General features: G+C 44.5%; 1 protein-coding gene across 1 annotated transcript in view; it reads left to right on the forward strand.

The window, feature by feature from the left end:
• Positions 1 to 10,855: 10,855 nt before the first annotated feature.
• The window catches only part of LOC138682531 (sodium-coupled monocarboxylate transporter 1-like), a 29,176-nt gene continuing 16,176 nt past the window's right edge, over positions 10,856 to 23,855 (forward strand). The window contains exons 1-6 of the mRNA XM_069773685.1: positions 10,856 to 11,241; positions 13,377 to 13,442; positions 17,169 to 17,220; positions 18,789 to 18,856; positions 19,729 to 19,883; positions 21,298 to 21,438. Of these exons, the coding sequence (XP_069629786.1) occupies positions 10,909 to 11,241; positions 13,377 to 13,442; positions 17,169 to 17,220; positions 18,789 to 18,856; positions 19,729 to 19,883; positions 21,298 to 21,438 (815 nt within the window). The 5' untranslated portion in view covers positions 10,856 to 10,908. The remainder of the gene's footprint in view (positions 11,242 to 13,376; positions 13,443 to 17,168; positions 17,221 to 18,788; positions 18,857 to 19,728; positions 19,884 to 21,297; positions 21,439 to 23,855) is intronic.

The following is a 23,855-nucleotide window of genomic DNA, read 5'->3' on the forward strand; positions in this document are numbered from 1 at the left end:
TCAGAAATCGATGCTAATGGCAAGCAGATGGCCTTCTGAAGAGCGATGGCTTAGTGGTAGTAACACCTGTAGAGGCACGTAAAGGAAACCTTTGTAAAATAGCACGTGCACGTCTATCAGAGTAGTCACCTATGCAGATCTTACTTCTTCAGACACTCGCTGTGGGCTACAACCACCAGTCCCTGACAGTAATCCATCAGCTATTCTGGGGCAGGGCTAAGATTCTTATGTTTTCTCCATTCCTGGGCTTTTTAGTCCTGCTGCCCAAAATCTATTTGCTGGACTCGGCAAGAGCCAGAGCCACTCTATGTAGAAGCAAAGCAGGCTTGTCCTCTGGAAATGTGTCTTACCTCGAGTCAATGTTACAGTTTACAGTTGGGGTTTTTTGTTTGGTTTGGGGTGGGGGTTTGTTTGTTTGTTTTTAATTAAGCACTGTCAATTTAGTAATTTGGGTAAAATACCTCAATATTTAACTCAGGATGGTGTCACAGAGCAGAATTCATCTCACATAACCTGCAATATTCACAATGCACATGTCTGCCTCTGAGCAGTCACTTCAGGCTCCTTTTTTATTCACTGCAGATCTAGGCACATTATTGTACTCAAAACATCTGTATTAGAATAAAATGAATCATGCCTTAGAATTGGTAGTCTCAGAGAGTCTAGATGACCCCATTATATGTGCATATCTGCAACTGACCCTGTGAATGCCCCTCATGACATGGCTCAATAACTACATAAATACGCAGTATTCAAGTTATTGTGGAGTTGCCCTACTTCCATCGTATTTTTATGTGTATTAATCACAAGCACAACACATGCTGCTGAAGCCCGCATGACACTGAGATTCTAACCTAAAGGACATGCTATCTGGTACAAGCCAGGACAGCCTATTTTTAACCACAGGATATTGTAGATTGCGTAGGTACACAGGTGTAAGATCAAATTTTCATTTTTCTACTATATTCATATGGGCGTGGTGGAGATGTGCCAGGAAGGGAGTTTGCATAGGGAATTTCATTGTGAGAAGATCTTGCTTTTCAAAACGAAATATAACAGGCAAATAGATTTAACAGAAACACCCGTGAATTTAACCAAACAACTTCCAAGCTTGGATGCCCAAAGGTAGGTTCCTCAATCAATATTAAAGACGCTAAATAACTAACTGGAGTCTTGAAGTGGTGAAAGTTACCTGCCTTGGTTGTGAACCCAGAAGCTTTTCTCTTTGCCTGTCTCGAGTCACCCCATAGAACAAATTGGGGTGCATGGGCTGGGTGCACGGGCTGGGTGCACCTGGCTGAAACCCTGCTCCATCACAGGAGCTCTTCGAAATCCTTGTCAAGGGGAAAGCTGGCATGAGTTTGAAGGCAGGTTATACAAGTGCATGAAGTCTTTGGTGTACTTTTTCAACTGAAGCGAACAGATTTTTATTTTTTTTAATTTGTCTGGAAAGTAAGAAGAGCCCTTTGAAACACAATGACATATTTTCACTGCCAGTTTCCTCCTCAGCTTCTAGCTGGCATTTTGCCTTGCCTTGCAGGAAAAAAACCCACAAGATTATGTACCCTGTTGTTGAGAGCACTTCCATTTTCAAAAACAAAGCATACAAGATACTGGAATCCTGTTCTGCAAACTGGTGGAACTGTTTGGCTACGTTTTTTCTAATATGCCTGAAGTACAGAGGTTCTGCAAATAATGCAACTCCAGGTCAATGCTAGTTGAGTCAGATCAGAAAGCGTTTTGGACAAGGAGCTGGAATATAGATCCCAGATTTCTGCAGCTATTTGGTTGGGTGGGTGACTGTTCATGCCTGAAATATCCTGAACTTAGGGACTTCCCTCACAGAAAGGAGCACTGACAACCTTATTCAACCGCTTGAGACATCTAGGTCAGTGGCTCCTCTATTGCAAGTCAGGGTCCTGCCGCAGAGCTGGAAGAGGCGGGCTGCACTAGCTCCATCTCTAGAATTAAACTGAGTAGTGCCAGAGCACAGGGATCATGCACACCAGTTAATCATCAACACAATCCCTGGCACAATTTTGGTTCATGCCAACTAGTACTATTCCAAAGTTTCTGCCCAGTAGGAAGTCACACCTCAGGGGTTTTTGAGGTGGGGGAAAAAAGTTTTACAGTTTAGTTTGTGTTGGAAAGGAAAAGGGTCTGATTTCTGCACAGACAGCATTTATACAGATGGCCCTGGGACATGAGGGGGTTGCAGTGGTGACCACTGCTGCTGTTCTTCATCCCACTGCTCTGCCACAGTGGCTTCAGCCTTGTTGAAAGCAACAGCAACAGAGGCAGCAGGAGGATCCACCGAGGAAGCACGGGGTGCGGAAAGGAAAATGAACAGGGAAGATGGAGTCTCGTACCCCCAAAGGGACGCGAATTCTCTCCTGCATTTCACCCTCACCGCTAGGAGGAGGGGCATCTGGATTTGACAGGCTGGCTGTCAGCTCTCTGGGACTGCTAAACATCTGATTACAGTCTAACTCAGATTTCTGACAACTGTCCTGAAACCTGGCTGTTTGGCATGTCCAGGAACAAAGTATAAAGCCTTTAGCAATGAATCCGAAGCTATGCTCCCAAATCCCTCCTTCCACCCCACCCCAAATCCCTCTTGTCTGTTTGGAAGCTTGAAATGACAGTGTAAGATGACAAATTTGGGCTCAGGGATCACAGCTCTAAGTTTTAAGGTAAAGTTAAACCTTCTAAAAAAGGGAAGATGGAAGATGGTAAAAACCTCTTAGAAACAGGTGCATACAAGGGAATGCTTCATTCAAAATCATTGTCATCTCCCATATACAATTTTCTTTCTCTTTTTTGTCCTCTTTTGCTCTGTCTTTATTGCTCCCTTTATCTGTAAAAGGCTGCTGAGGAAATACTAAATCAATAACCCACGACAGCAATTTCTCACAGTGATGTTGAGAAGCTAACTGTGAGTAGAAAACATGAAATCGTAAAAAGATGGGGGCAAGGATATTTCCTTTCTCAAACAGTTTCTGCCTTCAGACTTGCAGAGTCAGTTGTGCATGACGTTCAGGGGCAAATAAGGCCAGGCTCAGCGTTTTGTTACTGAAAGGAATGGGATGTTCCTGCTGCCATTGAATAGAAGGTAACATACTAACCAACTGATACTATTCTTTCTGTCTCTGGATCCATCTTATTCATACAAGATAGATCCAAAATTTAGCATCCTAGATTTGAGGTTTTGTCTAATCAATTTGTAATTTTTTCTTTCTTATTTGAAGCTTGAGCTGTTCCAATAGAGAGGTTCCAATAGAGATAGTACCTGGGCTAACTATTCCTGGCCTCATAGATCCAAGAGGCATAGTGTACAAAAGCTGAAACTCTCAAGAAAAGGTCTAATAATCTCAGCACCGCAGAGCCCTTTAGGGAAAAATTATTTAAACTGATGCATACCCTTAAGCTGAGACTGTCATGAAGCAGTCTAATTTTGGTGTGTACTGCTTGATGAAATATTTATGGGTAGCTTAGGAAAATGAAGAACTTACACAATATCGAGACGCAACCCCCCCTCAATAACCTATTTGAATGCATGCTAACACTGGATACCAATACACTACAATAATAAAGACATTCACTGTAAGAGTCCCAGTGTGCCTGGATTGGTAAAGTCCCCTTCCCGTGGAGCTGGTCATGAAAACCCACATAATGCATGCTCACTGTTCCTCACCCACTGCAGATCACCTACCATTCCCCAGCATCCTGCAACAGCCATGAGACCGCAGTCCAAGAAGCCACAAAAACTATGGTGTGTCCCAGCAGCATACTGGGAGAGACCAAGGATACTGGCAGTGTTTCAACTCACCAAAAAAACACGGTTTTGCTATTTGAAATGTCCAGATAACATCAGAAATAGGTGCAATGAGTCCCATGTTATAGAGGAAAACTGAAGAAACAAACCAAACTAAAGCCAACAGCTGCAGACAGTTGGACCTGGGGGAAAACCTCCTTTCTTATCTTCATTTGGTAATGAATGTCGCTTTGAGGATGTCTGACAAGCAAACCAGTTAAACATATAGAGCTGGTGCAAATATGCATAACTGCCTTCAAACATTTCTAAGCAATGTATGCGTCCGTGTGATCTCCAGCGTGGGCAGCCTTGACAGAAAGAAGAAGAGGGACTGAAGAGGATCAAAAAGGGGTTTCAAAGAGAGGCAAGGCAGTCAGTTAATAGAGACACCCAAAAAATTGAAGAACAAACTGAATAACAAACAGCAATTTTGGGGAAAATGCCTCTTGGGACTAGGGGTCCGAAAAAGAAAGTATTCTGGCAGAAGAAATGTGAGAGGGAGGAGAAAGAGAAAATTTCTTAATATAAAGAGTCAGGGGGATGAAAGGACTGAGGGAGCACAAGAGATTTAGCAGGAGGAATTACAAAGAAGGATGGGAGGCAGATAACAAAGGAGATGTCAGAACTGATGATAGACACTCCAGAGTGTGAATGGAAGAATAAATGAAAATAATCAAAAAGAAGAGCTAGATAGGGCACTGGGGCAGTGGCAGGGAACATTTTTCAGAGTATTTTTAAGTGCCAAAGTTAGCAGGCTCTTTTCCAGAGGCTTCTTCTGCAGAAAATGGAAAGAGACAGGCTCCTCCAGGGAGCTAGCATATCAAAGCAGCAAAGTTTCCTTCTGAAGAGCTTGTCTCTCTCGTCAGTTAGAGAGGAAGCAAAGGGAGCCAAGCTGCATAACCAAGGTACCTACACTGTACACCTAAAGCAAACACATCTCAAAATAACACCAACTAGAACATGTCAACAGAGGTAGTTTGGATAGCAGGTGGTGGAAAAAGGGAAAACAACAGAAATAAAATAAGGAAATTCAGAAAAGGTCTACTCAGAAAAAAAAATAATCAATTTTTCGTTGATCATTCTGGTGAACATTTGCGAGCCCTTTCTCATACATTAACTGCAAGTAAGCAAACTAGTTGAATTGTAATTCTGTTGATGCAAAATTGAACACCTTAAATAAACAAAAGATCCCAAAGCCGTGAGAATAAAGTTCAAGCATGTAACTTATTTATCCATTTGAGTTAAAGAAGTAAAATCTGTACCACAATTTTATTCCCTTACTAATTGTTCTCTTCAGCAAATAATTATGCATACCACATCTCACTCCATGGACAGTCCCTAAATAAATTTTGAAATTTGTTCTTTTAAATGAAAGAGCAGAATTCTCCAGCAAATACATAACAGGCTCCAAATCATTCAGATTTAAACGCTCAGTAGTCAAGGCTAACTTAAGTACTTCCTTCAATCCTAAGGCACTGACTATTGATTTTAAAAGGTGTGTTGGTATTAGGGGGTTACACAACCTGAAGTTTCCTTCTCAAAACCATTAAGCACTCACGTTTAAATTGTTTTGCTTGCAAATTGCAATCATTCAAATTTCTGTGGAGTGCAAAAAATAGAAAAATAAACAACCAAGGAGGCTTAATTCAAAATGTCAATATAAACATGATTTATTTCTGGGACTTTTACACATCTCTCTGGCTCTTTTCCCCCTATTGATGTGTCTCTTTGGAAGTCATTCCTTCTCTCTTTGTGTGCCAAACAAGCTAAGCATGAGATGACAAGCACTTTAAGCAAACAAGTTGTTACCCTGAAAGACTTCCCATGATTAGGGTCTGAAGCAAAGACCTTTTGCAAACCTACACCCCTTCAAATTTAGGATTCGGATAGGATGAGGATTGGAAATGCTACAGACGTAGAATTAGGGAACTACGCTTCTTGAAATATTTAACTTGTTCTGTTTATGGTGGTGTTTTAAGGCATAAGACGCTTGCAGATTGGATCACATCCTTGCTATTGCCCACAAACAGCACACAGTCTGTGCAAGTGGGGCTGCACATAGCATTCTGTGCTTTGGGCACTGCAAATCCAACCAGCTGGAAAGAAGTTTCTAAAAGTATGCTTGGAAATGTACTCTAGTGATATTCTTGGAAATAAAGAGGTGACAATTGCAGGACATCTCTGTACAAGGAAATCCCAGTGCTCGAAATGCAGGTGCCACATGATTATTTCTGAAGAACTGATCCAAATTTCACAAGGAATATTGATGATGATACTGCTCTTCTGAATATCCTTGCAGGGTCATTCTGTCATGTCCAAACACTATTAATAGAAGAAGAGCTGACAAAAAAAAAAAAAAAAAAAAAATAGACAGCTAAGAACATCACTAAATAACAGTGTGGAAGATTTCTCTAAGGCAGCATTAAACCAGGAGAAGCAAAGTCAGTGATGATGGTAGTGAGGTAACTAGCTATACTAAGCCCAGCAATTCAGAACAGCAGTGGGTGGAAAAGCACAGCAAGCAGGAGAGATTAGTGTGGAGCCAAACACTAAGTGATCTTCAGAAATATAAAACACTATCAGCAATGAACTTCCATTACACCAAAATCCGAGCAGGCTTTCCAAGGTGTTAAGTGATAAGTGCAGGAAGCAGTTGCAGTTTTATTAATTTTGCTGGAAACAAAATTTTCCAGAAGTAAAAGAAGTGCATTTTGACTTGAAGCATTGCATTGTGAGAAAAATCAAACTGTCTGATTAGGATTCAATGATTAATTTTGATATATTATTCCTAATAATAACGATGAGCAAAAGGAAATTTAACAGGTAGCTCCATGAACAGAGGAATAAATGGAACCTGGATCCCCATAGCTCTGTGTCTTAGTGTTGGTTGGGTTGTGTATTTAAGAAGATGAGAAGCTTTGCCTGCAGCTGGGTGTTTTTAAAGTCTGTCTTTCATGCGGTTTCACTGTTACCTAATAGAGGTTCAGCTCCTGCTGCAGTCTTCCTTTCAACAAGAACATTTATGGGATCCCTCTTTTTTGCCCATCTACTTTCATGAAACCAGTAGTGCCTTAATATCTCTGAGGCCTCTATCCCTCTGTAAATTTGGTCACGGTGTTCAACGGTTATTGGATAGAGGGCAAACACCTTCCACACACGTACACGTATGTAAACACACAGAGCATGATCCCGTGCCCCTAATTTCCTAAGCAAATCATCCAAACAAAAATAAACAGGGTTTTTCAAAATGACAAGTGATAACACTGTTCCCAGAAAAGGCCAAACTGAGTACAAAAAGGCCAAAAATTAGTTTTTGCAGATTTTGTTTCGAAATGGTTTTGTTTGCTTGTTTGGTTTTACCAATGAGCATCCATTCTCTGGCAAGGTTTCTGAACTGATCGCTGCATAAGCAGAAAAGAACAGAGCTCAGACTTCCGAACCCAGTCCTGGCATTACACAGGAGTGCAATTGAACATGAACAGCTCTTCATCTGCAAACTCAGCTCAGCTGGTGTAGGTACAGCTGAACCCCACACAGTCCAAATCTGCACACTCAAGCAAGGAATCACTGGAAGTTGGAGAGCTCCCAGTCTGCCAGGGCAAATTGCAAAGGGTCTTGCAGCACTGCCAAACAGCGTTCACTGGGCCTCCACTGCTCTCCCACCTCACTTCCAGTTGCTTTTGCCCATACCCACATTTGCCTACAAGCAGGACAGCCCTCAAAGTGTGTTCCCACAACTTAGTTCCGAGAGGTGGGCAGCATCTCTCCAAGTGCAGGGCTTGATATATTTATCTCATCTATAGAAGGAAACCCATCCCACTGGTCCCCAGTGCTGTGGCCCATCCACATGAAAAGGAGCGGGCAGGGACTGTCCTTCCAAGTAATACATTCACTTCCAGTAACACCTCACCGAGGTGTCCAGTAATGGAGATGAGCCCAATACCAGCACGAGAAAGGAACTGTTTGGACCCCATAGGGCAGTCTGGGGTTTGTTTAGGCAGATTTACGGCCTTTTTAACTTGAGGGTGCTGGAGAAATGTGAGTCTTACACTTCCTGCTATTAAACATCAAATCCCACTGATGCCAGTGGATCCCACAAGAATAGAGTCACAGAGCCAGTGAGATGAGGGACCACATAAGACCTGACAGAGATGGGACAAGATGCTACAAGAAAAAATGAAATACGCTCTCTGAGTTTGGAAGACATTTAAATATCTATTGCAGCAATGAGAAAAAGCAATCACCCACAGTTCTGTCTCTGTTACACAGCACAAGCCCCCCATGTTCCATGGAGCTAATTTGACTTTGTGTGTGAAAAATCCAGAAGAAAAACATTTAGCCTTGTTCTCCAGGTCCACTTACTGTGATTTAGGACATGGGCATCGTACAGATTCGCTGCTGGTTCCTAAGACGGAAAGACCTGAATGGGAGGATCCAGCCTTTCTTGCCGTATCGTTCACGTTGATGTTTGAAAGACAACTTGCTTACCGCTCCTGTGAAATGAATCAAAGATGCCACCTGAAACCACAGTGACACGTATTTCCTCATAGCTTGTTGTATTTCAGTTAAGAGTCATGATTTGTTTTCCAATGCATGTTATCACTTGCTGTGTTTACATTATGTCAAAGATGATAAAGAAGCAGAATCAAAACTGCGTTAATCCCATATAGTTAATACTTTAAATGCATGTTATTGTTTGAATAGTTTGAGCAACGTAATACCTGAAAGAGTGCAAACAAGTGACACCGAGCCTGGAGCGCTGAGCAGCACAAGCCGTGGGTCTGGGCAGGAGGCTGCTTATGTCCTTCCTGTGACAAAGCGAGTGATCTTTTTGATAACACGTATTTTTGCTGGACAACACCAGTTCATTGCACTGTGTGGGAAGGTGCTGGTTTTGATTGAAGCTTTGCTGGGAGGGTTTCTCATCTTTCATGTGGTCAAAAGCCGCCAGCAAATTGGGGCAACAACCTCAGATAATCAATAGCTCAATAGCCTAATTGGTAGGGGTACAGCATAGGTTTCTTTCTTGCTCTTCCTCAGCAGGACATCTGGAAGCTGTTACTCATTGTATAAGTAATTAAAGAGTAATTGGGCAAAAGAGACCGCCGTCCTAACCTGCTGTGGTGAGATTAGGACATGCCACTTGCACCACAGTGGCCAGCTTCTGCATGTTCAGGGACACTCGCACTCCCAGGTGTGCATCTAGAGACCAGACCAACGCAGGCATGATTTCACAGCTCAACTTACAACCCTGCCACACCGGACTTCCACCTGCGCCCCCGCCTTCCAGCACGGACTCAGAAATACCTACAAATGGCCAGCCAAATCCAGAGGTCCCGTGGAGATAAAAGCGCTCCGTGAGCTGGGTTTGGCCGTCGGGTGTCTGGTCAATCATTTCTGTCTAAGATAGGGAAGGCTGCTGAAAACTGTCTCAAACCGGTCAGATGCAAACAGGTCAGAGCGCCTCGTGCTAAACACAGAACACTTGCAGCAAAGACCGCTTCCAGCAAATCCAGCTGTGGCTAAGAGCCAGGAGAGGCTGGGCAGGAAGGAGACTCATCGACCTGCCGTGAAGGAATTTTTATCCTCAAACTGGTGCTGATGTGCCAGGAAATCACCTCCAGCACAGCGCTTTGCCAGTGCGTAGTTCAAGTCGGAAAGCCGCCGTGCGGAGCTACTGAGCGCTGCTGCAAGGTGTGCTGCTGTCAGACCCACCTTAGTCACCTTTGGCATCCTTAATCCCCCGTCCGGGGTTGCTAATATACGGCAAAGTGGCCAAACGTAGTATTTGCTGTGCTAGTCCCGGATGCGCTGCTAGCTATGGAAAGAGGCACATCTCCGCCGTTTGACATCTGTGGCCTCGGCATCCCATAGGTGTTTCTGATGCAGTCCCCCGGGGGTAAGATACGTGGAGCTTCATCCGTGATACTCCTGTGCACTTTGACTCTTGGCCCTGCGATTAGCTGAAGAGCGTTAGCAAAACTTCCGCGAGCGCAGCGCAGGTGGTGGGGCTCCCCCACCTCATAACTGCGGTGCTCAGCAGGTCGCCTTGGCAAATCTGCTGCGAGATCTGATTCAGCGAGTTATCTTCCAGACGGCTCAACCCGTAGAAACGCATCTCTGAAACCACGTCTTCCCCTTCTTCGTTAGGGGCGATGGTGGCTGACGAAGCGGGATAGGAAATACCGTCCCGGGGAACTGTCCTCCCTCCCCAAAACCCCGCACCGCGACCCACGTTTGCGCCGTAACCCCCTCCGGGCTCGCCCGCGGGGACGGGCCGGGGGCGGGCGGCATTAGCCCGGGCTGGCCGGGGCCGGGGCCGGGGCCGGGGCCGGGGCCGCGCCGCGGGGATCGCCGCCCCCTTCCCGCTCCGCGGGGGCGCTCACCGCCGCGGGGAGGAGCGGGCACCGGCACCGTATAAGGCCCGCCCGCCGGCCCGGCTCCGCCACTCGTGCTGCAGCCCGCGCCCCGGACACCTGCGCGGGGCGCTCAGCACCGCTCCGCACCGCACCTGCCCGGCGGGGCGCACGGTACCGCACTGCACTGAACCTGCCCCGGCGGGGCGCACCGCACTGCTCCGCACCGCTCCACACCGCTCCGCACCGAATCTGCCCCGGCGAGGTGCACCGCACCGCTCCGCACCGCACCTGCCCCGGCGGGGCGCACGGTACCGCACCGCACCGCTCCGCACCTGTCCCGGCAGGGCGCACCGCACCACTCCGCTCCGCACCTGCCCCAGCCGGTCGCTCCGCTCCGCACCGAATCTGCCCCGGCGGGGCGCACGGTACCGCACCGCTCCGCACCTGCCCCGGCCCCGGCGGGGCGCACGGTACCGCACTGCACTGAACCTGCCCCGGCGGGGCGCACCGCACTGCTCCGCACCGCACTGCTCCGCCCCGAATCTGCCCCGGCGAGGTGCACCGCACCACTCCGCACCGCACCTGCCCCGGCGGGGCGCACGGTACCGCGGAACACCCGACCTCCTGCACCAGCCCCCCCCGCCTCCCCTCCCCGTGCCGGCCCTGCGGGGACAGCAGCTGCCCCTCTGATTTTGGGGCAGATCCTCAGCTCCAAGGGCGAGTCCCTCCGCTAGCATGGCGAGCTTCACCGTCTGGGACTACGTGGTCTTTGCGGCCATGCTGCTGGTCTCGGCCGTCATCGGGGTCTACTACGCCTTCGTGGGAGGGGGCCAGAAGTCGTCGAAGGACTTCCTCATGGGGGGCCGCAGCATGAGCGCCCTCCCCGTCGCGCTCTCCCTCACCGCCAGCTTCATGTCAGCGGTCACCGTGCTGGGCACCCCTGCCGAGATCTACCGCTACGGTGCCATCTTCTGCATCTTCGCCATCACCTATGGCCTGGTGGTGCTGTGCAGCGCCGAGATCTTCCTGCCCGTCTTCTACAGGTTGGGCATTACCAGCACCTACGAGGTAAGGTGGAGTGGAAGGAGCCTTTCCACAGCCTTCAGGGAGCTGGGGGGCTTCTCATGCCCGCTTTCTACGTGTCTCCCCTCAGCCTCTTCCCCCAAATCCCCCTGCACTCTGTGCTGCTCCATATCTCCACAATGCCAAGAGCAGGCTGCAACCTGCTCTGTCCCCAAGTCTGCCCACACTGCCTTCGCAGAGAGGAGATGCTCAACCCTGCTGTCTTGGCTCAGGAGCCGTGCACCATGCCCAGATTTGTTTCCTCACTCCAGATACTCAGTTCAGCAGGTGGATTAATCCTCGTGCAGCTTGGATGGTGACATGTGGTTAATGATGTGTAATTAATATGCCAAGAGCAGAGTGCAAGAGCATCTAACATAGGAACCAGAGTTCTTACATCACGCTCCCTCCAGATAGGTTTCTATGCTTAGGTGCAGCCATGAATGTCCCCCTCGAGCAGACTATATATTTGTGCTGTTCCTAGAGATTTGGCGGAGACACCCTTTCCACCTGAGGCTGTTCACACTGCTGAATGTCTTCTCCATTATGCTTATACAGGGAGGTCAGCAAGTGCTCTGTGTCTGCAAGAGTTCCACCAAAAAGTGGCTGGGCTGGACTTCAGCTCAGCGTGTAAGTTAAAGCTATAGCTAGCAGCACAGAGACACCTGGGGTGGTGGGACAATCGCAGGTCAAGTCTGACTGTTTTGGGGTGAGGAAGCACCTTGTCAGGACTTTCTTCTGACTGAGAAGGTCTGTGCAACCTGTTTATCTTCCTGCATGGAGATAGTTGGTAGCTGCAGATTTGGAGGCAAATTGTTCTTTTCACAGAGGACATTGGAAAAGGGGGCATCGGTGCAGGTGAAAGTCCTTGGCCAGCTACTTTGGTCTTTAGCATTTTATTACACTGAACAGGGGCGTTGCAGCACTGGAGGCTGAAAACAAGGCTTCTGTTGGTAGATTTAGATAAGAATTCACCAACAGAAATCTCTGGTGGCTTCCAATGTGTTTTAAACTGCTAATCTTTGGACTGTCAGTTATGATGATATTTAAAATAGGGCTCTTTTAAATAAAGACTTATAATTATGACTAGAAATGCACTGATAATCTTGGGGTTAAATCAGAGTAAAGCACCTATAAAAGATATATGTTCTATTTGCGGACAGAGTTCAGAGATTGAACAACTTTTTGTGTCTGTCCAGGGGTTCAGCACTGATTCCCTGCGTGGACATGCTCACAGATCACATTTTAAATGCTCAATTCACGAGTAGGCACTTTGAGATACTTCAGTGTTTGTCTGTGTCGATTGAACAGATCGGCAGGCAAAGGAGATCCCTTTTGTACAGCCACACACCCTAGAGGGTTGTTTGGACAGATGGTGGAAAGAAACCTGCCCTACAGCATGACAAATTCATACCGAGGTTGTGCTGTCCCAGGCTAGATAGAAAAGTGAGGGTTCCTGTTTTGCAAAAGGCTAGATTTCCACTTGCCTCTGGGATATGGCAAGCTGCTTTGGGCAGTGCAGGTGAGGATACCATGGAGGGTGCCGCTGACCACTGAAATCCTTCTGTCCTCTCTCGCAGCAGTTCAGATGGAACCACACTTAATGCCAGAGTTTCCAAATCGACTAAGGCTTAGGAATAGCCGTAATGTTTTTCTCTCTGATTTCACAACGCAAGTGGGTTCTGTTGTTTGTTGGTGTGTCGCTGTGAACTTTTAGGTTGCCCTGTGCAGATTCAGGAGTTGGACTCGATGATCCTCGTGGGTCCCTTCCAACTCAGGATATTCAATGATTCTGTGATAATATGTGCTGGTCTTTGCCAGGTCACGGTGAACAGCTCCTTGTCTATTGAGTGCCTTGGGGCAGCAGGGTAGCACCAGTTTCCATTCTGCAGACTCCATCGTATACTGACTAGCTTATGTCTACTTCACTTGCTGGCGTGTTATTACCCGGTGGTGAGGTTTGTAAAAAAATAGCAACTCAGGTTGAAAGAGATATCAATCAAGGTGACTAGGAGCTTTGGCCATTCATGAAAATGTAAAAACGACACTATGCCCTTCCTGTATTGCTCATTGCTTCACTCTAGTCCTATCAATAGTGCCAAGTTTCATTATAAACATTTGGGTTTTATTGTCTTTTGCAGTATTTAGAGCTTCGATTTAATAAATACCTGCGACTCTGTGGAACGATCCTCTTCATTATACAAACGGCAAGTAAACCTCAAAGCTGTTCTGCGGTCCTCGTAGCCATCACGATTCTTCAGCTTAGTGTAACAACTGTTTTCTCTGAATGGTTGATGAGGTTACCGCAGTGCACGGGTGGCTGGGAGTGGGAGCAACAAAGCTCTTTTGGTGGATGCTGGGCTACCTGCCCCTTGGGTCTCTGTGTTCATTGTTGAGCACCCAGAGCAATCACTTGGCATCAGCGCCATGCCAAGAGACGAGCGACCCTTCACTGCAGGGTAGCAGTGCAAAGAGCAGCCGTTCGCCTGCCTGCTGGAGAAACCCACAATGGGTTCAAAATGTAAACATGCCCCAATTATCTACAGCGGCAGTTGTCATCCTCTGGTGCATGGATTCTGGGAGTCTGACTAATTCTCAAGGGTCTGTGAAAGGTGACAAAACAAGCTGTCAGGAGCTGTCATTTACTGCACAAGGGTTTGCACCACCACTGCTGGAAAAAACCTGGGTGTCTGCAAACTGAGAAGTAGCAAATTACTGCCTTGGGGAATGTTAAACTAAAGCAGTCCCTGAAATTATTGTTGGTGCAGTTTGCTGTAGCCAGCCCACTGCGGTAGTCAGTATGAGACCACAGCTTTTAAATGTACAGTGAGCGTGTGCCAAATGCACCAGAAATAAAAATGTGTCCTTTTCACAATTTTGAAGTGGACTTTTTGGGGAATTCAAAGCAAGAATGAATATACAATCAGAAAGCTTTTCAAGTTACCTGCTTGCTTTTTGCCGGTTTTTGTATTTTTAAGACACACCAGGAGTTACAGGGCAATCACACTTGCACCAATAAGGTGGTGGTCAATGCAGTGCTAATTACTTATTTGAACAGTGCTGCTTAGCTGACATTTATAGATACGCAAGCCCACAGGAAAAGTAGAGTGCTAGCATGTGTCAATCCTGACACTGCTTCATGAGCAAATATGAAGACATCACAGTTGCATAAGTTGGAACAAGCCAAGCATAATCTTTGCTTGCAAAGATCAGAAAAATAATTCTATACAACTTAAATACATGCTCAAGGAAATTAACTAAAGATCTATACGTGTCTTTCTGTGCCAATGACTAACAACTTAACCTGAATAATGAAAAGAATAGTGAGGAAAGGAACCCCCCCCCAGGATTTTAATGGTGTAATTTTCGCTGTTCTGTGAATATTGGCATGTGTTTAAACGAAGAAAAAAAAGGATATGTAGTGATACAACCTGAAAAACTACTGAAGAAGTGGAAAGATTGTGTCATCAGTCCTGTTTTAATTTACACAAAAATGTGATCGTACTTGTGACAAATTTTAATTTCTGGTGGTTCAAAGCGTCTGGCACTTGTTTGCTGTGTATGAGAAAGCCACTTTCTCATGCTGAATCCCTGAATTAGCAGGCTTGGAGAGGTACGGGTTTGACTGATGGACTATTAGATGGATAAGGAATTGGCTGGATGGTTGCGTCCAAAGAGTTGCAGTCAACAGCTAAATGTCCTAATGGAAACCAGTAATGAGTGGTGTCCTTCAAGGGTCTGTACTGGGACCAATACTGTTTAATATCTTCATCAATGACATAGATAGCGGGATGGAGTGCACCCTCAGCAAGTCTGTGGATGACACCAAGCTGAGTGGTGCAGCTGATTCACTAGAGGGGAGCGATGCCATCCAGAGGTACTTTTACAGGCTGGAGGAGTGGGCCCATGTGAACCTCATGAAGTTCAACAAGGCCAAGTGCAAGGTCCTGCACGTGGGTCGGGGCAATCCCCAATATCAGTACAGACTGGGGGATGTTGGAGCAGGTCCAGAGGAGGGCCACAAAAACTATCAGAGGGATGGAGCACCTCTCCTATGAGGAAAGGCTGAGAGAGTTGGGATTGTTCAACCTGGAGAAGAGAAGGCTGTGGGGAGACCTTACTGCAGCCGTTCAATATATAAAGGGGGCTTATGAGAAAGGCGAAGAGAGACTTTTTACCAAGGCCTGTAGTGACAGGACAAGAGGTAATGGTTTTAAACTGAAAGAGGGTAGATTTAGAGTGGACATAATGAAGAAATTTTTTGCAGTGAGGGTGATGGGACACTGGACCAGGTTGCCCAGAGAAGTTGTGGCTGCCCCATCTCTGGCAGTGTTCAAGGCCAGGTTGGATGGGGCTTTGAGCAACCTGGTCTAGTGGAAGATGTCCCTGTCCCAGGCAGGGACACGGACTAGATGGTCTTTAAAGGACCCTTCCCACCAAACCATTCTATGATTCAGCAGCACACGCTGACAGTCACTGTACGGACAGCAAGTCAAACATTGACTGGGTGTGACAAGTGTCAGTAGTTGGCTGTGAAGTGATGCAGCTAGTTCTGAGGAGACATTCACCAGGGACTGCTCAGGACTGGCAGCTTTCTTGGCAGACAAGCTATATGGGAAAACCTAGAGAGGACTCATGGCACGGAGAGAAACAAACATGCGCACACACAGGCGGGGAGTGGTACACAGGTAGGAATAACTATTTTCCCAATGGCCCCACCATCCTAGCTGGCATGTGCTTGTAACAGGTAGCAAGCGTGCAGCAGGGGACCAGGGCAACCCGGTCATGCTGGGTGAAGCAGCCCCTCCATACTAATTTCCTCCCATAGTTGGATTACAGCTCACTCCAGTTACCTCTTGGCTCTCTCCCCAGCATAGCTGCTGGGCACGTGGTAGAGCTCCACCACAGGGACTGACTTTGACCTGCTCGAAAGCCGCAGCGAGTAATCCAGCTGTTAGCCATCCTGCTCTGGTTTACCACCTGTGCCTAGGGCAGACTCCGCACTCGCGGGAAGGGCAAAGGCTTGCTGAAAGCTGGATGACATCTGATTCTGCTGCTTTTCCATGCCCAAGTCCCACCCCTGTAAATCAGGTAGTCAGAAGAGCTCAGCCATGGAAAGCTGATGCAAGTCAGCTCAGGACCTGACTGTGATTTAGATCTTTTGAATCAAGACCACTGACCTTCGCAGAAGTCGTCTGCATGTTGCAAGCTGTATTCCTCTGAACCACATCACAGCTGAATTTGTCCTACTAGTACAAGACAGTAATGACAGTGGTAAAAAAGCAAACAGGATTTAAAAATATACACAAAGAAATTACAGAGAGTATCAGTGTATGAATCCCGTTATGCCCACAAAAGTGGCTGGAGTAGCTCCTTGATTTGTCTCTATCTTTACTGTATTGGGTGAAAATACAAATCTGCTGATAGTCATGCATGGCTTCATCTTACGGGAGCGTAACTCCTTATAATGCTATCCATAATGACTAACTAATGCTGTATTTTTTGTTCTTACTCACATGCATTATAGTTGCATACTGAGAGGCATATTGATCCCAAGACTGAGAAAATAAATTGTAATAAATTCCTTGGCAAACCGTGTGTAAACCTCATCAACTTCCTTTTGCTCCTGTTTCTGCTGTATGACTGCAGTTTTAAAGCAATAAAATAAGTTAATTATAAAGGCCAGGAGAAGCTGAAGAGGGATTTGGTATTTAAGAGTCCCTGGTATTTATTTTTAAGAACACTAGCCTGTGAGACTGCAGTGCTGGTTTGTCTCAGACATTCATCTTCTAACAATTGGAATTATTTCTCAACAGTTATGAATTTAGGAAATAGAGACTGCATAAATGCTTGAAAAGAAATCGTCTCAGAAAGCTATTACCTTTCCAGGAATTTACATTTATTTTGATCTTATATCTTTTTTCCCCTTCTAGACTTTATACACTGGTATTGTCATTTATGCTCCAGCTTTAGCACTAAATCAAGGTAAGATGAGTACACTGCAACTGTTCTACAGTTATAATTTTTTCTGCATATAGTACTGGTATGCTTTTTTTTGGTAATGCACACCTAAAAATATAGCTCAAGGCTTGACTGTGAAGTCTTCTGAGATTTCTGTTGCTCCTGATGGGAACTCTGATAGGCGGCCTCCCATTTGTAATCCTAGTCCCTTAATCCCTACCTGTAAGGAATTATAGAAGAGGCTCAAGGGGAAAGCCTGCTCTCATTTACTCTCTCTCTCATGCAATATCCTCAGGTAATGGCTACATTCAGAAAAGTTAAGAAGACTTAAGTAAATTTTGAAGTCAATGCAGAGACTAAACACACTTTTAACTTCCCTGGTTAAGTGCTTTTCTTGAAGAGGAGAGCCAGGCAAAAGTTCTGTAAACATGGTTTTGAGCTGCCTTGAACTCTTTAACTTGGCCTATCATTATGCCAGGAAAACCAAATCAACAGCAAAGAGATAGTCAACTTAAGATGTTTGTTGTGATATTTACAAAATTAAATATTTCCATTTTCTACTTCAAAATGACTCTCTGCTTTGAAAATGAGCCGCATTTATTTTTAAAGGGGGAAAAAAGCTTTTATGTGGAGCCAAATGAAACTTTTAAACTGACACAATTAATTTGTCCACTTGGCAAGAAAAGGCAATAACAAAATGCAAATAAAAAATGAATCATTTTGGCTAGAATGAAAATCACAATTGTTCTGTTCATTGGGGTTTTTTTTGGCTTGTTCACTAACAAAAAAGGAAAAAACCCAACGCTGTCTGCATTGGTCTCCTCCGGTGTGTAAGTCCCACAGGTTTTATGTCCTTGATGTTTACATTTGCCCTGCAAATACATGCTAAACCAAGCTATGCCCTAGCTGGCTCCCAACTGGAAGCGATGTTTTTCATTAGCTTTGTTGCAGCAGTTCTCATTAGCCTGAGCTATCTGTCGGGGAGCCCCCGAGCACCCTGCCTGGTGCAACGAGAGCGTGCCAAGCTGCGGCAGTGACAGCCTGTACGCCAGCTACAGCACAGTGTGGTCTGGCATAGACATACTATCATGTTTCCCTAAAAGAAAGAAGAATAAAAGAAAGGCTTTTAGTCTGAGACATTTCTTTCAGACCATGCTTGAAGCACCCTGCATCCGTGGAGCATTGCCATGCTGTTTACTTGCTTAAATCCCTGCCTAAGGACTCTGTGGGACTACCCAGGCGCTTCGAGGAAGGACGTGTTTTAAAACCTTCTTGATTTGGGGCCTACAAACATATTGGATGCGTTGTTTGGCAGCTTTCACATTAAAGACAAATAGCTTCTTAGATCCTGAAATATATCTAACTTTTTAGCACTTTCCAATCTCTGTAACAACCGTTTCATTTTTAGAACTGGTTAGGGCGAATCCTCCGGTATAGACACACTAATCTGTTCATTGCCATTTTTACCTCCTACTTTTGCATTTAACTTATTTCTAGTTTTTTTCAACAACCAGGTTCAGGGTGAAAAATCAACCTTCAGTTTTTTGTCCCCAATGTGTCATTCACCCTGGTGCCATTTCCCTCTTTTTCAGTCACTGGCTTTGACTTGTGGGGTGCAGTGGTGGCGACTGGCGTGGTCTGCACTTTCTACTGCACACTGGTACGTGGGCCCTTTGGCTGAGAAAAATCTCTGTTCCTTTCACCAATCACATCAAATCCTGAATGTCTTGAAAAGTAGCCTAATAACCGGGTTACCCCATGGGAGTACATTTCACAGCGTAGCTGTAGCCACAGGGCCATATTCCCCCAGGGACTTCTCTGGATGCAAAGGTAGCCACTATGTGACTCAAACCTTTTCTGTTTTGATACATTCAAACTTCTGTTGTTGCTGAAAGGACATCAGGAAGATAGATTTCCCTTCCTAAAAATCCTCCTGTGATTTTTCCCCTCATCTAGTAGTGTTTAGCTGTGTAATTTGTCAAGCACCTGCTTACTGCAACTATAATAGTCCTGTCTGTTATTGAATAGAGCCACTGAAAATAGCAAGTGCCATATGAACAGATTGGTCTTTAGATTAGTGTTAATTGACCAAGTGTCTAGAAATTATTAAATGGAACCTCAGTGACAAATTTATTGTATATGTTGGATTAAATCATGTTTATTTTTATTCACATGAATGGTACGCCTTCTGGAGTGAGTGGTACCATATACATGTAAGCTGAGCACTGTCTGCCAATTTATCTCTTGATAAAAGCTTCTGAACCAGGTTATGTGATGGAGGAAATACTGAATTAAACTATGTGTATGGCCAAAGTAAATTCTAGTGCACTTCCAAAAAGGGCCAGGATGTCCTGAATAGCTTCCAGGACGCATTCCTAAATACTCCAGTACAGAATTATTTCTATTAAAGAAGAAGATGAAATTCATCTATTATGCATAATACAGATAGTAACATTTCTCTTAGTTGAATGTGAGTGCAAAGCAAGAGTGCTGCTGCCCTGTTGTACCTGATACGTGCTGTTCCTCATGCAGGGCGGTCTGAAGGCAGTGGTGTGGACAGACGTTTTCCAAGTTGGAATCATGGTCGCTGGATTTTCATCTGTGATTATACGAGCTGTGGTGGTTCAGGAGGGAATTGGACGCATTGTAAATGATTCCTACTATGGAGGAAGATTAAACTTCTGGGAGTGAGTTTGTACTTGCAGATGATGTCCCTTCTTCATTCCTACCAATAGAGCCTATGTGACTAACTGTGAAATTAAACTGCCACTGAAGGAGGAGGAGGAGGAGGGCAGGAGTTGTGACCTAATTCTTATATATTTTTAAACAAGCTTACCTAGTTTGAGGGATATTTTTTATGTTTTACACCATGCAAAATCCTGTAAAGAGAAAACCCTTTTTATTTTTTCAAGTAGGTGTTTTAAGGATACATTTTGGATTCCACTGAAAGTGAATGGTTAATAGGAGAGGAGAATCATATTTATACCTACAATTTGCAAACAGCTGATTTATCATTTAAGCTACTGAACTAAAACAACTGGGAAAATCATATTTTTTTATCTAATCTGAAAAAGGGAAATGTTCTTCTTTTCCCTAAAAGAAAAATTAAAAGTAGTTTTAATAGTATTTTAACCTCCATTATTGTAACTAATCATAACCTAGAAATATGATCTTGCAAGGTCAAAAATACTCATTCTGACAGTGTTGACTCAAAAACCAGTGTAAGTTAAAAAAAAAGAAGTTATTGTACTTTTGATGAATAGGTGATTCCGCTGAGAAACTTCACCCAGTGCTATTAGTGAAAGTTTAGTGCGACAAGTATTACCTTTTGGCCTTTTGTCTATCATTTCACAATATTAATCAGGTTGTTCTGTAAAATTCTTCACAAAGTTCTTCAGTAAATCATTCATCTGTGGATATTTTCTTTTTCTTGTGAACGGTCATTTTTTTCAATCTGTTTGGCTGATTTGCAGTGGTTATGCTGCACTGCTTCTTCCCCCAATCACAGAGTTCACAGATGGAAAAAGAAAAGGAATAAAGGCACGTAATGGGTGAAATAATATTACATTGTTCACCAAGATAAGTATCATTTATTGCTAAAGAGTGATTTAAAAAAAAATATATATTTACGGCCATCTAAACTCTGTTATTCACTTAGAGCTAAACCAGCATCATGTTTTACAGAGGCCCTGTCCCCAAAGGCTGAGCGTGCAAACACACCTTTATATTGATGTTACACAGATGTCCCTTAGATAAGCAGGCATATTAGACTTTTTACTGGAGCATCATTTCATCAGAACAGTCACAGGCATCATACAGCTTTACTTCAGACTGTAGTTTATAGGCAAATAAGTTAGTTAAACTTCACCTTTGGACAGATCAGAGTGTTTCACTGGATCAGATTTCAGCTCTGAGTTTTAAAATTTGCTTTCCGTGATTCCACTTAAAGTTGGAGTATCTGAATGTTCAAAATCTGGCCAAATTAAGAGAGTTAGTATTAGAGTAAGTATGGGAAATTCTTTCTCCTAGGCATTAAGGTCTTCCCATAATGAGAAGATTTTCATATTCTGAATTTGTTTTCTCTTTTCCCTCTCCTTGTAGCTTTGATCCCAATCCTTTGCAAAGGCACACCTTCTGGACGATTGTTATAGGTGGGACTTTCACATGGACTGCCATATACGGGGTCAACCAGTCTCAAGTACAGAGATACATTGCATGCAAAAGCAGGTTCCATGCAAAAATGTAAGTCTGCCTACAGTAACTCTTAATGTCTGAATTGAGCAGTGACTGTTCTTTATAAGGGAGATTTTTTTAAAGAAATGGGTTTTGTCTATAAAAACCGTTTGTAAAGAGTAACAATTTTTGCTTTCTGTTTTGTGGACCAGGTAGAAGACAAATCAGCACAATAAATACCGGGTTTTGAATTACATATAATTGCAATAACATTGAACTTTGTGCCAGAATGTTTTACTGTGCCAGTATTCTTGCATACAAATAGCTGCATTAAGTTTATATGCAACCTAAAGACCAAATAATACAGTACTTGTGCTGAAGCCGTATCAAGACAGCATCTTGAATTGCTACACTGCTAAACCTAAATCATTGTGTAGGAATTTTGTATAAGTAAAGACTAAAAGATTTTCCCATACCGAGGAGTATAGGCATGAGAAAGTGCAGTAATGTTTTATTCAGTGATAAAATTGCTGAGGAATCATATATTTTGTTTTCATAATAATCATGGCTTTTTTTTTTCTAGGAATGCACTAAGGAAACTGGCAGAGAGTTCTGTTTTCCTTGAATTTAAACATTTCTGATCAGCCTTTACTCTAGAATGGAGTACATTTACTAACTCTATTATCTTACCTTTATCTTTAGTTTCATTCCAGTAGTTCACAACTCAGGATTTAAGAATTATTAGCAAGCTCATAAAGTCCATTTATAGGAGAAATACATAAAGCACATCATAACTGTAGTCCCTATAAATTCTATGATACAATGACATACAGAGAAGGAATTTTATGAAGGCTTTCACTTCATAAAGTTAGCAAAATACTCACATAATCATGCACAGTTCAGAACTGAAATATTTTGTTTATGGCAATAAAGAAAATCCACTTTTCAGCCATTTACGCTGCAGACAGGAATATGCTGATGCTCGCCATCAGCCACATCTCCAACACGCCACGTGGCTTCTCCGCAATCTCTGGCATGTGGCTGGGTTCCAGGTTCTTGGCGCTGCAGGGAGAGGAGGTGCATCCCACATCTGTAATGCTGCCTGGCATGATTGCGTATAGGAAAACAGCTGCATACATTGTGCCAGGGAGACTGTTTTTCCCGAGCACCTGCTCCACTTAGGGCTGTGCTCCTCTCTTGCACCCTCCCTACCCTCTATGTAAGGAGGGACACTTCCAGGGTGTCCCAGAAGCAGAGTGTTGCGAAGGGGAATCTGGCACCGTGACAGCTTCTGGGCAGATTTTCTGAGCTGTTGCAGCAGCTTTGACCAGGACTGGAGGCTATCTGGTTCTGGAGGGGCTTGGAAGGGATTTATAGCTCATACCATATTAGCAGTGGCACAGCCTTAATCAGTAGAGTCCTCTCCTGCTGGCGTGGGTGGTTGGACTCCATGGCATCTTGCTTCTGCCTCACGTGTGCAGGGTATTTCCCGTGCACGGAGAAATCATTTTGTATAATGGGGTTGCGGCTTGTCACAACTATAAACACTGCCATTCTGTGGTGACTAGTTCCTTTGCAAATGTAATTAGACACATCTGGCAAGTCACGTTGGTGGCCTGCACCTCTTAGTGCCATTTATCCTGTACACAGAAGTGTAAAATGCCATCAGGTCAAAGTAATAGGGTTTTGTACCCCTGTGGCACTTACTGTAAGGCTTTATAAGAGACAGCAAAATAATAAATCAGAGCTGAGAAAATAATTCTTTCACAGATCCCAAGCTGCAGATTTTGGGAAGGCCTTTAACAGTGGCACAAGAGTAGGAATTTTCTCAGGCTTTGGGAAAGGATTTCGTCTCATTCAAGAAACACACCAGTAGGTAGGAGTACATGCTGTCATCCTCAAACAGTAACCAGTAACTAGGCAACTTGAACAAAATGCTCATGTATGAACAATAACAGGCGCTCAGAGCAGGAGAGCTACACTTTCTGAAAAAATATGGGCTACTAACACATTTTTCTCTCCTTTCAAGGTCATCATCTGGTATGTTTCAGGGCTAAAAATCTTAGAGCCAGCCTGAAACAAACAGCTGAAAATAAGCCTTGCGCAGTCACAGTGCCTACTTCACCCAAACTCCACCCCACGTTACTCACCCAGAATTAATGGGAACACCTCCTGCCAATAGTGGTACAATTACTATCCTCCAGTGCTTACTCATAGGGTGTACCATAAGCTGGGATGTACATCAGAAGAAAAAAAAACAGCTTTCTTTTCACTGTCAAACACTGATGCAGTCTGAAAACAAGAACTGCTAGATTCAGACGAACAACTTCTTTTGCTTCCACGTGTTCCTCTTGACTTTCTAATCTTCACTACAGGCTCTAGGCGAATACTGCTATTACATCTGTTCAAAAGAGTTTGATTGATTTAACTCATTGTTTAAATTTTGTGCTAAATCAGCTTCTGAGTGCCTTATATCAAGGTAGATT

The sequence above is a fragment of the Haliaeetus albicilla genome, chromosome 28 (genome assembly GCF_947461875.1).
Source record: "Haliaeetus albicilla chromosome 28, bHalAlb1.1, whole genome shotgun sequence".
In the NCBI taxonomy this organism is placed as follows: Eukaryota; Metazoa; Chordata; class Aves; order Accipitriformes; family Accipitridae; genus Haliaeetus; species Haliaeetus albicilla.